At 37.2% G+C, this 16821-nt stretch overlaps 1 protein-coding gene, 1 long non-coding RNA gene and 1 other non-coding gene across 3 annotated transcripts; 2 read left to right on the plus strand and 1 right to left on the minus strand.

Annotated features, from left to right (window-relative positions):
• Positions 1-42: 42 nt before the first annotated feature.
• Positions 43-10946, plus strand: LOC116289853 (ATP-dependent RNA helicase DHX33). The gene is made up of 5 exons (XM_031696785.2): positions 43-927; positions 7186-7274; positions 7682-7864; positions 8530-8861; positions 9816-10946. Exons 1-5 carry the CDS (start codon positions 104-106, stop codon positions 10485-10487), a joined length of 2100 nt encoding a protein of 699 aa, XP_031552645.2. The 5' UTR covers positions 43-103; the 3' UTR covers positions 10488-10946.
• LOC116289857 (uncharacterized) lies at positions 4371-5585 on the minus strand. Its single transcript, XR_004196383.2, has 2 exons — positions 4828-5585; positions 4371-4708 (listed from the first exon to the last, which is right to left on the minus strand). It is a non-coding gene; the product is annotated as an uncharacterized LOC116289857 (long non-coding RNA).
• LOC148909223 (U6 spliceosomal RNA) lies at positions 4743-4796 on the plus strand. Its single transcript, XR_016120612.1, has one exon. It is a non-coding gene; the product is annotated as a U6 spliceosomal RNA (small nuclear RNA).
• Positions 10947-16821: the final 5875 nt, after the last annotated feature.

Raw genomic sequence — 16821 nt, forward strand, 5'->3', positions numbered from 1 at the left:
ACTCCACAGGGATCCCGATGAGCGAGTTTTTAAAAACACGTGTGAGAAAGAAAACATGGCGGAAAGTTAAGCGCAAACTCTGTATTTTTTTTCTTTTGAAATCATGTCTTTTTTCAAGAAGATGGTAATTCCTGGCGTAAAGCGTTCTAATTCAGAGTCTGGCACCTTTGTCACAGCAAAGAGAGCTGTTTCTCGTTCAGTGTCTGTGACCAATGGCGCGAAAACAAATGGCCATCACCACGTACAACAACCTAAAAACAACCTCGCACAAGAAAGGCTAAAACTTCCTATTTACACCGCAAGGAGAGCTTTAATAACCGAAATACGAAACAATGATAATGTCGTAGTCGTTGGAGAAACGGGCAGTGGAAAAACAACTCAAATACCTCAGTATTTATACGAAGCAAAACTCGCTAGACATGGAATGATATGTTGTACTCAGCCGAGACGAGTCGCTGCTATTAGTATTGCTCAGAGAGTTGCTAAAGAAATGGGTGTCCAAGTTGGAGAAGAGGTTGGCTATAATGTTAGGTTTCAAGACGTTACTTCAGCTAAAACTAGAGTAAAGTATATGACTGATGGTATGCTGCTTAGAGAGTCAATAGGAGACCCTTTATTAAAGAAGTATTCTGTGGTTATATTAGATGAAGCACATGAAAGGACTGTCCATACTGATGTACTGTTTGGAATTGTTAAGAATGCACAGAAGAAAAGGAAAGAGCAAGAAATGTATCCCCTGAAGATTGTGGTGATGTCTGCAACTCTGGAAGCTGAGCATTTTTCATGCTATTTTAGTAATGCAAAGGTGTTGTACATCGAAGGGAGGCAGCATCCTGTAGCTGTTATGTACACTGTAGGGCCACAACTGGACTATATTCATGCTGCTCTTGTGTCGATAATGCAGTTGCATCAGGAACAACCACCAGGGTAAGTACCTACAGTATACTTCTCTCACTCGGTGTGCACTCTTCTTTCCCTGCCCTAGGGCAGCACTACCCTACCCCTACCCCCTACCCCCTACTGTGCTTAGTACAAGTCTGAATTGTACAGTAGATCCCATTTTTGTATTGGTCATGTAGTTGCCCAGAAAAGAGTAGGGAATTAGGGCATGCTGTTTGGGCATTGGACACATTCCACTTCAAAACCCTACAATTTGGCTAATAAGTAGGGATGGGGTGGACTAAGAAATAACAGAAAAAACAGTTTCTATGTAAAGACAATGTCCTTGGAGCAAAATTACCGACATAAAATTTGAATTGGCTATAAAAATCATCTGAGAGATACCAATGGTGGAATTCATCTAGCTTGGAAGAAGAGTTCCAGATGTTGGCATTCGCTAGCTTGGAAAAAGGTGGAAGTTTGTCTCATCAAAGAGGTCAAGCCAGAAGTAAAAGGCTCTTTCCCAACCAAAGGCTTCATGTAACAGTCTTAATGGACTTCCTTATAGCATTTGGCCCTACATGGTTTCTTGTATGAAAGTAAAATGACAGTTGTCAACTACCAAACCTTTGATCATAGGTTCTAATATATCCTTCACCTGAGGCCATGTTATAACTGCAATAATAACTATGACTGCTATAATCATGTATAAAGCAAGACATCAGTCAATCAATCAATCAATGAACTTTATTTCAACATGGTAAACAGCTCAAGGGTTTTCAGACTTGCAGTGCAGAAAGAACACATTAAATTGTCAAGTTACAGATATTGCCTTCCAAGAAGAAAACATCTAATATTTATGTTACATCATCTTAAGAAGGAATTGGGTAGTGCAAACAGCCTTTTTTGGATGTTCAGGCACAATATTGATTGGGTACATGCTATGACCCTGTTGATGCTATTTGTTCTGTCTTGAGAAGTTTTGCAAAGTTAGGGACAAACAAGAGGCAAGTAATGGAATGTGCCAAAAATAAAAATAAAAGATGATGTGATGTCCTTTTCAGGTATGGAATTCTAAAATCAGGAGTATGCGAAGAAAAAAAAGTTTTTTTTTATACCTGCCCATGATGTAACAGCACTACACCAGAGAGGAAAAAAATTATGCCAAGTTATATAACATTCTTATGGAAGTGAAAAGGTATCAAATAAAGCTAAAGAGATAGAAAACTTAACGCCCAAATAATGTGCTTATCTCTCTATATGAACTATAAGGTAGACAAGCTTCTTGTACTTTGCAGTTTCTTCCTTAGAAAATTGGGCTTTGTGTCTTTAAAAATGCTGGCATTGTTAAGACAGTCCCTACAAAGGGATTCCTACAGAGGTCAGTTCATGTTGGATTAAAAAAAACCCTGATAGCCAAGTCCTCATCTCCTTGCTGAAGGTACAGTTGAGAAATCATCTCTTCATGGGAATAGGCCAGTAATTCATGTTGGATTAAAAAACCCTTGTCTGCTAAGACCTCATCGCCTTGCTGAAGGTAGTTGAGAAATCATCTCTTCATGGGAATGGGTCATTCCAACCAAAACCATCTTGCAGTCCTTGATTTGTAGGAGGTATAGCAAACTGACCGATTATGTAAGCCAGAGGTTCTTTCCATCTAAGTCTCTGTGCAATCAATTATAATTGCAGTTTTTGGATAAAATTAAATTCCAACAAGGATGACATGTATACTGAGGCTGTATTAAACATCCCTTGTTAATTGGATCAGTACTTCCAGTTCACTTCTTAAAAACCTGACCCATGTCCTTAAAACCTCGGCAAGTGGGAGAAATCTTAAAGCCATAATCTAAGTATTTGTTAAAAAGCCGAAGCCTCAGTTTCAAAGGATCATTATAACCTCTCGAAATATGGATAAGTTTATTGGCCTTCTGGGCTTCCTTGTAGAATCATGTGATCCAAGTTCTCTGCAGATTCCCTTAGGATATCGAAACACAGCATAAGTGTTTCATATTCTGAAAAACCCGAAAAAATGCAATAATATGGGTTTATAAACTGTTCAATATCGAAACGAACATCTTCCATTGTCCTTTTTGACAGCAACAAGTTTTACGGTCAACTTACGTATTTCAGCCTCCATGTTGGAAATTTGATCTTTGCAAGAATTTAAAACTTCAAAGGTTCTTCTGAAAATGTTTCTGTTTGGATACGAACAGTACTGTAAGATTTGTCAGCAGATTGAGCTATTTGCAAGTAAATATACGTTCCTCCTTTTTGGGAGTTGATCTTTGCTCATCTGCTGGTCATGATGATCAGGGTCTTCACTCGCTTCACTCGGTGGCAATTGTTCCACTCGCCTTTTTTGAATATCATCATTGCTCTTATTTCCATGTTCTTGATCAATACATAATCCTCTTAAGTTCCTTCGTTTTGGCTTTGCAGTTACCCAGGGAAACAGAGCCGGGTACAAACGGCCCCAAAATCAGGATGAAATCATCATTCAATATCATCCTTTTTCGGATTGTATGATCACGATTTGCGAATCCCATCTGGAGCCCAGATTTTTCTTAGTTCATATTTCATATGGTTTAAGAAATAACTTTTTTTCATGGATTGGTGTTCTCTTTTCTATCTTTTACGGTAACACGTGTCCTTTTTTGTTTTTCTTTTAAGATGCAGGTATTTGTCTTGTAAAATCCTTAAAACCATCCATGTAAAATTCGGCGTGACACAGGATTTTTTTCGTGACTATGACTGGACACTTTTTAACCGCGGGCTCAAAAACGTTGAACTTGCGTTTCTTATTTCCGTTTCTGATCATTTTCTTATGCGAGAAAGCGAATCATGTAGAAAAGATGTTTACCTTTGTCACGCTTCAGCACGTGTATGTATTATATTTTTTTTCAGCGTAGAGTGCATACCATATTTCCGTGAAAATCTCTGTAATAAATATCACAAATTTGTATGAATTAGTGAGTTCAATAGACCTCAGTAGAATGTAGACCTACAAAACTTTGCACTAATTTGTACAGTGTATTTAGTTAACTTTTTCACAGATACAAGGTATGCACTCTAGCGATATTTCATGTTTACTAGCAAGACCATTGTGATGTTAATATGCTAACCATTTTCACAAAAGCTAGTCGCAAGTTGCTTTGTTTCACCAGCCAACCGATCTCTGGTTAAAACATGAATAACACACAGGTTTATGTCACTTGAGGTATGGCTATATGCAAAAAAAACAAAACAAAAAAAACAAAAAAAAAACAAAAAAAAAAAAAAACAAAAAAAAAACAAACAAAAAACCAGCCTGGGTGTTAGACAGGTATAATCAAGACTGATTATAAAGACTTTCTTTTAAAAATACTAAACAGTTTTTACAGGTTGCCCTGAAAAACCAGTAGAGTTTTGCGGAGAGAAAACTTAACAAAAAATTCTGTATAAATATGAAAGATACCAGATAACAGAGTCAAAATTAGATGTACTACCAGACGTTTCGGAAGAGATCACTCTCCCTTTATTCTCTTCCTTCCCAAAAATTCTGTGCTGGCAAGAACATTGAAATATGTATTTGAAACTTTCCCTCCGTCAATAACAGCCATGTAGGGATGAAGCCATTGGATTAATCCTTGAGTACGCATGCCATAATTTAGTTGAACTTCGCAGTAGGGACATGAAGTAACAAACACATCCATCAAAGTCAGGTCATGCGCCGTCGTTAACGGATGTTTTATGACGTCAACAGGTTCACTGCACATGCAAAACAAAAGGCTTAAGCGCCTCTTTGTCAAGCTCCATTTGGTTCCCACATGCTTAGACAAGGGCTCGTTTCCTAGTATAAATAGGGTGAACACACTATGTAGGTTGTGCTCGCTTCGGCAGCACATATACTAAAATTGGAACGATACAGAGAAGATTAGAAATAAAAGAAATAAAAGACGTTTGATTTACCTCAATTGGAGGCAGGCATTTCTCTGTTGGCTTATCCTTGCTCTTGTTCCTCACCTCTCGAGCCTTCTCCGTGCACTTCAGGATCAAAGTTCCGTCCTTGAATGTTTTAAATCTCGGCATACGGGCCATCTTACCTGAAAAATCACAAACAAAAAGAAAAAAGAGCAAGAAAGCAAGCAAGAAATATAATCTAATTCAAGCAAAGACACCAACCTTCGAATACCGCGAGGCTGGCCTTTGTTCGATGGAATTTCGCCGTCAAAAACCGTTTCGAAAGAACCCTAGTAGCTCGAAATGTCGTTCTGATTGATTATTCTTCTGTGAAATGGTACAAACTGAGAATAATTCACTCAAATTTCGCTTTTTTCAACAGCAAATAAATCTATTTGTTCTTCGATCGAGAAACGATCTTAGATGTGGAATGAAATCGGATACCCTCTATTTATACTGGTTGCTCTTGGTTACCGATGTTGGAAAATGCAATTGTCGTGATTGGACGAAATGTTGGCAAAATGAAATGACGTGATTGGTTCATTTGGGTTCGAAGATTAGCGTGGTCCGAGCGCAAAAATTCGTGAAGCGTTCCAAATTTTTTTTTAATTTTCTTGCCCCGTCTTACTTCGAGAAGACCGTTCTTTGGCTATTTTTGCTGTAAAATTGCAGTAAAGTACATCCGCCGCAGGAACATGTTAAAGATAGAGAAGACTTCATGCTCTCTGTCTTTTTTACTTAGAAATTTATTTCCTTACGTTTTGTGATACCAGTAAGAGAAGAAGAAAAAAAGGGTAAAGCAAATGTATACATAAGTCTATAATCAAGAAAACCAAAAGCGCATAAAGTGATTGATCTAAATAAAAAATATAAATAATCCCCCCCTACGGGATTTTTTTTTGTGTGACTGAAAGTGTACACTTTTGAATAATATAAATGAGAGTACCTTTTGAAAACTTTTCGAAAGCTTGAATTTTCAAGTAATTGAACGTGATTTTACATTCAGGCTGCACATTTTTTTTTATCTAGTCAAGTAATTTGGATTTTCATACGATTAAACATTGCGTCTTCCTCCTACGCTTCTGTCTTTTCTGTGGGAAAAAATATTCTTATAATATGAATAGGAATATCTTCCTAAACTTTGTGAAAAAGACATACAAGCTCTAGTTTAGTAGCTCGAATTCGCTTGGAGAGCAAGTGAAGCATGGTTCGTCACGCAATTTTAGTTTTTGCGTTTTTCTGTTATTTTGTTCTCTATGGTTCGTTTTTTCTTATCAGTTTTTTTTGACAGAAACATATATGTCTTTTTTAAACTCGGCTGGACTGTCATGTTCACAGTGAGAAAACACATACCTAGATTTTGAACAATTTATTGACGTTGTTCCTTGGCTCAGTTTGCTTCGTGGTTGTGGCATTTGCATTTTGAGCAGGTCTTGATACAACAGAATTTCCGCAACATAACAATGTACCGAAGTCAACATAACCTTTGCAAAAGATCAAAAGGAACGAAAGTAATAACTTTATGCTATTCCAACAGCACTGCAACTATCCAAATATTACTTTGCTCTGGCCATTTCCAGACAAATTCTGGACCTTTTCCCACCAAGCAGGGGAAAGTTTCCAGAACTTAGACTAAGGTCAAACGTCGAACTTAACATGAGCCGAACCTAATGGCATCAAAGGCGACCCCCTTGTTTATTCATTGTTTCGATTAGGTTCGGCTCATTTGAAGTTCGACGTTTGACCTGAGCCTAAATCACGTGGACATACTCAGTCTGAAATCAATTGAAAAAAATTTGTTCGGTATAACCAAAAGCGCTTTCTTTGTCTCTTGTCTTTCTTTGTCTCTTGTTCTCTATAATGCACGATGCGTTTTTGCGTAAAGCAAAGACCATCTATTTGACTGGGCGCAAGCAATTCGTTCAGATTGATACCAATGTACTCCAAAAGATAGACTTTACTTTTGGCGTTCCCCAAGCTCAATACTGGGTCCCCGGCATTTTGTCCAATCTTTATGTCAGCGACCTCTCATATAAGCTTGGCTCGTTATTATTTTATGTAGTTCGTATTTAAAAATAAAAATGGTATATTTCCCAATAAAACTCTAGTGTCTATATCATACAATTACATATCATTTAGTCCCTTAAGGGCCTGTCTTTTTCATATACACACACATACACACACACACACACACACATACACACACACACACACACACACACACACACACACACAAACACACAAACACACACACACAGATACATATATATATATATCAACCTCAGGTTCGATGAATATGGGGAATATTTACCTCGCCGCTCCACTCAAATCAATGTTAAACATTTTTTTTCCATTTCTACCCAACAGAGGAGACATATTAGTGTTTCTAACAGGACAAGATGAAATCGAATCGCTGGCAAAACTAGTGGCTGACTGCGCACAACACTGCCCACCAGGTACAGTATGATACTCAGCCCTAGGTATTGTTATTTATAACACGTAAAAAATAATGTATGGGGGTAGCGCTCTCGCCTGGGACAAGCCCAAACCCTAGCGCGTGAACGACATTCTGAATTCAAACCCTTCTTCATCCAGGGTGGGTGGGTGGGTCGCTTTGCCTTTTTGACGGCGACTACAGCCAAGCGCATTGGGAAGGGAAACGTGTTCCTTTATACATTTATTCATTAATCCCTAGGGCTATAATTTCTAAATCGAATGGACTTTGAATAGGGTTAATATTTAAAAAATTAGTCTTAAAAAACATGATGAATGTCAAGGGAGAGAACAACACATCAAACGCAATCCTATTTACTTGTGATGTCCATGTAAACTGAAACGCTCATCATTTTATCGTTATTCATAGATTGCCCCAAGTTAGTGGTGTGCCCTATGTTTGCAGCACTGCCATCGGGTCAACAAATGAAAGTGTTTCAACCAGCTATGCCTTGGACTCGTAAGGTTATTCTATCTACTAACATTGCTGAGACATCTATTACGATACCAGGAGTTAAGTATGTCATTGATACAGGATACGTGAAAGCTAAAGGTAGATTTTAAATTTTATTTCAATGTACTTGCGTTTCTTGTATTCAGTCTTATATCTTACTTGAAAACAAATCCCTGATGAAGTGGTTTGGGTTGCCTTTGTTGGGTTAGCCGAGATTTTCAGGGAGGGGAGGTAGGGGGACTGATTTGGACCGTATGAACACTGAAGTCTTAAACTGTCTTTTTTTTGGTTGTTGTCTGTCTGTGTGTATGCTTGTCTGTATAAAATATTTACTCGAGTCTGGTTTTGCTTTCTTTTCTTTATGCTTTTTGTTTTTGTTTTGTGTTTGTGTTTGTGTTTTGAGAGTTTTTCAATGGGATTGGAATGAGACTAAAATAGGTTTACTTCCAGCCTAGGTCTGTCTCATAGATGGGCTCCATGTTTGTTCTTTATCCTATCTATCAGCTTGTTTGCCTAGTGTTTCAATGTGTTGTATCTTTTCTTTGAATTGGGAAAGAAGTTCCTCTTTATATTGACCATATTGGTTCAGTCTGTCTATATGTCTGTCTGTCTCATGAGTAGATTGTACCGTTCTAGTGATTCCTTTTTGATGGGGTTGGTGGAAGAGGAGACATATCTATCATGTTGGTTGGTTTCTATTTCATTCTCTTTGTTGGCCTCTTAGCGTTGTCGTTTTTTCAATGCCATAGCAATTTCTCTTCCAGGTTTCCATCCAAAGACAGGACTAGACATGCTCAAAGTCCAGCCAGTCTCCAAGGCACAAGCGCGTCAAAGACTGGGCCGTGCTGGGAGAGAATCCAGTGGCTTTTGTTATCGCTTGTACACCGAAGAACAATTCGAGGAACTTCAAGAAATGACGATACCTGAAATCCAGAGATGTAGCCTCTCTTCTGTTGTGCTGCAGCTGATTGCTCTGGGAATAAATGATATTCTGAAATTTGATTTTATGGACAAGCCTACTGACGGAGCTATCGAAAAGGCGTTGAATGAGCTTGAAATACTTGAAGCGGTAGAGAAAAGAGACGGACAATATAAGGTACGATGGCTTATTACTCAGACCTAACTGCTCCTAGATTAGATAGTTTCATTACAGAGGGATTCTAGTAGTTTAGCATAATGTTCTTGCTTATTGTTGCGCAAGTAGTATTCCAAAGGGGTGTGGTATTTTTTTTAACGATGTGGTTTAGAAAGTGTAATAATGATAGAGATGGTCTTGGTAATGATGATACTGGTGGTGTCGTGGTCATTTATTAACGTCTAGAGCAGTTTTCGTATGACTGTGAAAAGCTCTGTGCCGTATGCTTGTCTTGCAGTGACCGTGATGTTTTCTAGAATCTTAATTGGTTTGATTGCTTTGTCGAGCAATATTATTGGTCTGGCAGTGCTGTGCCTTTGGCGTGACAGTTTCCGCACCGTGATCGTGCTGTGCTTCGGGCATTTGATTGGATGCAGAGCAAATTCTCGTTCAATGTGATTGGTGTAGCGTATGCCTTGCCGTGTCACGACCGTCTTGTGCCGCGAGCTTTTCACAGTAATACGAAAACTGCTCTAATGGCCTTGGTGTCGAGGATACACGATAATGCATGGAGATGATAAGTAATAATGTGGACCTAAAAGGATGTATGATGATTGTTTTGGTATGGAGGTATGTTGATGTGTGAAGATGGCACTCAAGAAGTGTGAGAAGCACCCTGCCTAAGGCACGTGTTTCTCCTTACACTTCTTTCGTGCTTACGTCGCTTCCTGCACGCTTTATTACTGAACGGATCACGGAAAAAGCTGTTTTATTTGTTAATGACAGTGGTGATGAGGATGATAATGCATGGAGATGAAGATGGAAGTGATAATATTGACGTAAAAGGATCAGTGTATGACGATTGTTTTGTTGTGGAGTTATGTTTTTTTATGAAGATGGTTCGTATGTTTATCTATTATGTTAGTGATGATGATAATTCTTAACCACATTCTCTTCTGTCTTTGTACTCCCCAGCTTACTCATGTTGGATATAAAATGGCAGCATTTCCCCTTGAACCCAAGCTATCCAAAGTCATTTTAGAATCAGAAAACCTCAACTGTACAGAAGAGATCCTTACTATTGTAGCACTTCTCTCAGCGGATGCAATCACATATACACCCCACAATCAACGAGACCGAGCGAACGCAGTGCGGAAAAAGTTCCTTTCCTCTGAAGGCGATCAAGTTACCCTGCTTAACATCTACCGGGCTTACAAATCATCCGGGATGAATAAAAACTGGTGTTATGATCATTTCATCAACATGAAAGTCATGAAGATGGTCATTGATGTTCGCAAGCAGCTGAAAGAGATTTGTACACGTTTGGATATCAAGATACAATCATGTGGTAAAGACACTGGTTGTATTCGGCAGTGTTTAGCACGTGGTTTGTTCATGAATTCAGCAGAACTGCAGCTTGATGGTACGTATCGGACTGTCACTCATCATGAGGTGGTAGGGATCCATCCATCATCTTCGCTGTTCATGACTAAAGCTCCATATGTCGTCTACAATGAACTCATTCATACGTCCAAGTGCTACATGAGGGATGTGTCTGTGGTCTCACATGATTGGCTGCTTGAGGCGGCGCCGAAGTTTTTCCAGGAACACCGAATCAAACCACCACCTACAGCTATCACATCGTAACCATGGTAATAAACTGGTACCATAACGACTTAATTGATTGACTGGTTGAGGCGGCGCCGAAGTTTTTCCAGGAACACCGAATAAAACCACCATCTTCGGTTATCACATCGTAACCATGGCAATAAACCGTTACCATAGTGACTAAATTCTGGTACAGGAGCCACAGTTTTCAAGTTGACATTTTTTTGAAATCAGTGTATTGTAACCATGGAGATATGATTCCACTAAATACAGCAGGTAACCAAGGTGATCGAAGCCTTCCAAGTACATTTGCCCGTTCAAGGAAGGGGTAGGTAGCGTTACACGTGACCTATAAGTATAAATGGACCACTGGAACCAACTTTCCATTCAATTGTATCACTTTTCCTACGAATTATGCTTTACAATACTTGCTACGTCTGATTGCCTTTTTTGTTTTCATTTCCTGATTTTTGCAACAAAGTTTTTCTTTACAGCAAATTATTATGTTGATATGCTTGAAATTAGACTTGTCCCAAATCGACCTCTCCGTTTTCCCGCGAAAGTTTTTTATTCGAGCGAAACGAGAATTTGTTGAGCGCAGCGAGCATACCCGTATAAATACCGCAGAGGACGGCAGTCTTTGCGAAAATCTAGCTTGAAATTCGAATTTGTTCTGGCGTCGAAAGCTGAGTAATTACTCCCTGCGTAACGATGGAGTGATTGGACGTAATCTATATTAACATTACACTACATATTGATTGCTTCCGAATAAGGAAGAATTGATTCGAATTACAAGGAGTTTCAGTGCAATATTTGATATACAGTCAATTCAAAAAACGTTGTCGTCGACCAACTCAAGCCTACGCGACTGGACCGAAAGGAACTCTGGGTAGTAATCATTGAAGCCGAGTTGACTCCATAATTTTATCTGACTAATTATGCCTGGTTTACAGCACGAACCTTCGTAGGCGTGCGGGAAGTGTTGAAGAAGACGTTTTTTTAATGCCTTCATATTTTCGGAATTGTGAACTGAATCATAACTACTTTATTTTTCTTTCCCTAAACCCGAAGACATGCATTTGACGGATTGAATTGTTTCTCGCCATTATTATCTTTATTACTAGCGGGAACAATTAATTCAGAACGAATATTTAACCGCTTCAGTGCATTTTACCCATATTTCTTTCGGTCCAGTCGCGTTGGCTTGAGCCGGTCGACGACAACGTTTTTTGAATTGACTGTATATCGACCACTTCCGACCAACGACCAGTCGATTCGGATTACGAGGAGTTCATGCGCGAATATCTGAATACCTTTCGAACGCTCCCGAACAATGATCAATCGGTTCGGATTAGCGATGAGATCATATGATATCTAGATACTTATGGTCGACCACTTCCGAACAACGACCAGTCGGTTCGGATTACGAGAGGTTTAAACATTTAGTAGGTATTAATTAATAGTACAACAAGGAGGGAAAAACACACACAAGAATGGGAAATAGTAAGACAAATACCTTAATTCTTGAGTAATCTTTTGAATATTATATTAGCAAGTGCGGTTCAAATCACTAAAGTAGATAGTGTTCAATCGAATAACATTCCTTTCTTGTGGCTGCGTGCGTGGGGTCACAACTATTTGAGTCTCCATAAGGGAAAACAACTATTTGAGTACCCTTAAGGGGAAAACCGAGTAGTAATATTTGAGTCGACCCTCTTAGGGAAAACAAATATCCGAGTCCCCATAAGGGTGAAAACAGTCATTTAAGTATTGTAGTACTTGGTGAAATGTTGACGCTATTTTTGTCACGCATCTATCTAACAGGAAACTAATAAACTTCTTAGTGATCGCGGCGTGATTGGTTGCTTTAATCAAATCGGAATATGCCAGCTTTTTGATCCTCGCGGGCCAGATTTTTATCTCAGTTTTACATTCGCGATTAGGCGCATTCATACTTCAGGGCATTGATGAAATATGACTAGATGTCAGTATAGCTCTTGATATTTATTGAATATCACGTACTGCACTTTATGAATTAAAAACAAGTCTTTTCTTTGAGATGTGCGAAATATCATCTTTATTGAGGACACTTAACACTGATACCAAAGAATTAATATTTGTTTATTAAGGCTTTGACATAAGCAACTGAGCGGTAAATACCAGGTTATATAAATAGTTTCAAGCGAGATATGATGTGCGAAGATTATTTTTGAGATTGTTCGTTTAGAGTTGTTTGTCGGATTCCGTACTGTGCATTAAGTCCACCTTCAGTTTTACTCATCTTATTGGGGGAAAAGGACAAAAAGACGGCAACAACAACAAAAACAATAAATAAGTAATATAAAGAAAGTAAAACAAAGACAAACAACAGTCATGGACTATATTGTTTTGAGTTTATATGTACGTGCCCATCACTGCAGATGTAAAAAAAGATATACAGAGGATATTACATGGGCGCGCGGAGATACGAATTTTATCTTCGAGTGTTCAATTGATATCTCATACGAGTGAGTGCAACGAACCCGGTATTTCATCGATATCTATATAATAAACGAAAATAATACATAATAAAACAATGATCAACAAAAAATGGGAAATCATTATCATCACCATCTTGAAGAAGAAGAAGATGATGATAATGATAAGAACGATGATGATGATACGATGAAAACGGTTCCGAGTAGGGAGAACATCGTTATAAATCCAAATTTTGGACCAAAGACGACGAGATGTAGAACTACAATATTGATGATGATGATGTCGATGATGATATGATGATGATGATGTTGATGATGATGATGATAAAAACTCTGTGATAGCATTTTTCCTAAAAATCGTAAACCTCGCTACTTTCAAGTAACTTACGACAGAACAAAGCAATACAAACATTTACTCAAAAGCAACAGAGTTTAGGTGTGAACCCGCTTATTGTATGTAAAGAATAAAATAATAAATGAATGAAAGATAAAAATGGCATAAATTAATAATTTATGTATTTACATAGAATATTTAAACTAAAAAAATGTTAGTATATTTTAACCTGTTTATTTATTTATTATTTAAAAATTTATTTATTTATCTATCTATCTATTTATTTATCTACTTATTTATTTATCTATTTATCTATTTGTTTGTTTGTTTGTTTATTTGTTCTTGTACAATCAAGTACGAGCAAACATGTTTGTCATCACGTATTGGTGACGTTTTCGTAACAGTTCCTCGGCGATGGGATCTGATAAGCTAGAGGCTCTGTGTCATTTGTCGTGTTTTTAGTCAAGCAATAGATACAACTGTGACCTTCTTGAAGAAGTTCGTGAAGTGGACTTAGAACTACTGACAGTAGTGACCACGTACTTGACGTGATTGAATACGTTCTACCAACTTAGCGCATTACAAAATGCAAAAGAAAGACACTTTATTTTAGTTCATTTTTGGATAGTTCAAGGGGAAAGACATGTGTTTTTGTATTAAACTTCATTATGTTATTATTTCGATCGAAATTAATAAAATTCCAAAGCTTTTTTCGCGAAGGAAAAAATTAAGCTATGATACAGTCGGGATAAAAGTCAGTGCCTTAGCTTTTGCTCTTGCTCACCATGGACTTCAACTGAAATAAATAGTATCTTATATTTTATAACATTACTGCAAGGCACCTACCAGTGCCATTTTGAGGTAATGGTCTTAAAAAAATAGATGAATAACAATCAAACAAAATTGCATTGAATTTAGTAGAAAGCATACCATATACCCTTGAAAAACTTTTTAAGAAATTGCACAAATTAGTAAGTTCAGTAGACCTCAGTAGACCGTAGATCTACAAAACTTTGCCGCACTCTAACATTGCTATGTTTGTTTATCGCAACGAAAAAAGGAATAATGAAGAAAAAAGGTCGAAAGAAGATGAAATGATGCTTTTGTGAAGTATATTGCCACACATTTTTATTTAGTGCTTTAGTGATATATTAGATATGTATGAGATATATATTCTATAAAATCATAGAAGTTCTAAATTTTCGCCATCATATTAGTGCTGTTTGTCTTCGGCACCTTTTTTTTACACGAAAACTAATATCGATTTAATTTGTCGTTTTTATTTTTAATGTTTATGGAAAATTCCTTCCACAATATTTCTTTGCTAAGCAGCGCCCCAGCAAAGAGCCGCTTCGTCCATCGTTGCAAGCACAATACGATCTATTTTCGAGCTATTCGTATCACTAGCCGTTGCTAAGAGACGGTCTCATTCGTAGCGAGTCGTAATTTCCTATTCAAATTCCCCGAATTTATTTCCTCATCCATAAGTAAAAAGTAATGACTTTTATGTCTTTTCTTTTGACTGTATTTTTCAACTTTAACCTTTTTAGAACCAAAGGTATTCAGATGTTTTGACGGAGTGGCAGATTATATTTTCAAAATAGACCAAATCTACCTATTTATATCCAAGGCAACAGATATCAATATATTTATATATACGTACCTTTGTGTATGGTTTACAAATACAATAGATATATATTATACGCAATCCAAGGCCAAATGTTCAGAATTGTTGACCTTAACAATAACTTAGCATAAATATTTCTTTATTTCTGGCCGTGAAAGATAATTAAGCAATTGTAATTAAGATAACTGTGAAAGCCCCGCGTCTTAGTCGTGGTTTCCTGCGATGAAAATAGAAATTAGAAATAACTTAAAAACCAATTACCTTTCCCTATCAAAATCAAGAATTTGTAGGTGGGAGGCGCGGCTTAATTCCTCGAAACATCTTACGTGTTTGTCATGTTTTTAGGAAACCTTTAAGTGCTTGAAAATACCATTTTGGTTTGATTTTTAAAATGTGTTGCTTTTGTCACCTTTCCTTTAAGACGAACTTTTCAGGAAAAAAAATTGGTATGGTGATTTTTTAAATTTTTGCTTATTATTTTAACTATTTATTCAACACTTCTAAAGACAAAGCGAAAATTTGTGATAAAATCCTTTTGACTATTAATTCTGTTCTCGTTTTTTTTTATATTTCTACTTCAGTGTTTTATGGTGATTGTAGTTTGTACTATGTAATTTCAACCGTAGTATATTTTTGTTGTATGTAGGGATTTTTTAGAGTATTCTTATAGTCGCTTATTTGCTAATTATTTATCGTAGAACCGAATTAAAGTCGAAAGGAAATGAAAAGTGGAAACAAATGAAAATTATTCAAAAATTATGTAAAGAAATTATCAGCCCTTGAGAATGGCTATAGGCAAAGTCAGTTATATTTAGAAATGGTCATCCTGTGGCTTGTCTTTGATGTTGTCAGACACTGCGCGATTATATTCTATTACAGTCGTTTTCCCTCTGATATCATAATGGTACTTGGTATTTGATGTTTGGATAAGATGACAGATTTGCCTACCTTCAACGTAGAAATTTACTTCATACGTGACAACCACTTCTAAAATTAATGCACGAGCTAAAAATAAAATTGCAAATTTCTTTCTGGGAAAACATTTCAACAGCTCAACGTCAAAAGTGACAAATGATGTGCTTAAAATTCACCGTTAAGAATTATTTTTTCCTTGCGTATTAATCAAACCAACCCTACCTCAAAATAATCCGACGAGAACGCTATATTTAAGGTTTTTTATTTATTTATATGTTTCCTAAAAATTGTATTTCCTTACAGAAGGGTTCGAAGTTTTTCTTATTAAATATTAGTACACTACGTAATATTAAGCTTAGAACTCTTAGAAGTCCGAGTTCTTTTAAGTATTTAATTTAGAACCGAGAATTGTTATTAGTATCCCACAGTAGTGTAACGTTACCTCAATCTCTTTACAATCTTTATACAAATATATCTCCGGCTCTCAGCATCCCGATATTAGTGAAAGAACTTGTAATTTCTTATTCGACAATGTTGACTTATCGCTTCGTCGTGGGCAAATAAAATGAGGAAACTGCTGAGCGAATTTTTCACTATTAAAATATTTTCACTTCTTAAAATATTTTCTACTTCTTAAAATAAAAAACAGCATTTTGTACTGTTCTATCTATAATTGTATAATTGTATTATCTCTGCTTGTCTCGATTTAAGTCAATGCCGAATCAGCTATAAATCTGTAGCCATGATCCCGCTATAAGTTTCGTTTCACTGTCACCGAGTTCACGATCTATTTTGTCAATCGAGTCCTGCTTTAAGAGTTTTGCGCGATGCTTTTGTTTGCTTTCCTTTAGCGACATCAAGATATCATCTTCTTCGTTGTCTTTTTCTGTCGTGATAGGCGAGGGAAAATAGTCGGGAAAAAGCCCTGTGATGTCTTGCCCAATACCTCCGAATTTGGACCTCTTTAGAAGCCCCATTCGCCATCTTCTCTGGGCTCTTAACCTCGCAGCCGTGGCCTTG

Source organism: Actinia tenebrosa, unplaced genomic scaffold (assembly GCF_029948245.1).
Source record: "Actinia tenebrosa isolate PJP-AT-01 unplaced genomic scaffold, QUT_ActTen_1.0 PGA_scaffold2__45_contigs__length_23673736, whole genome shotgun sequence".
Taxonomy (NCBI): domain Eukaryota; kingdom Metazoa; phylum Cnidaria; class Anthozoa; order Actiniaria; family Actiniidae; genus Actinia; species Actinia tenebrosa.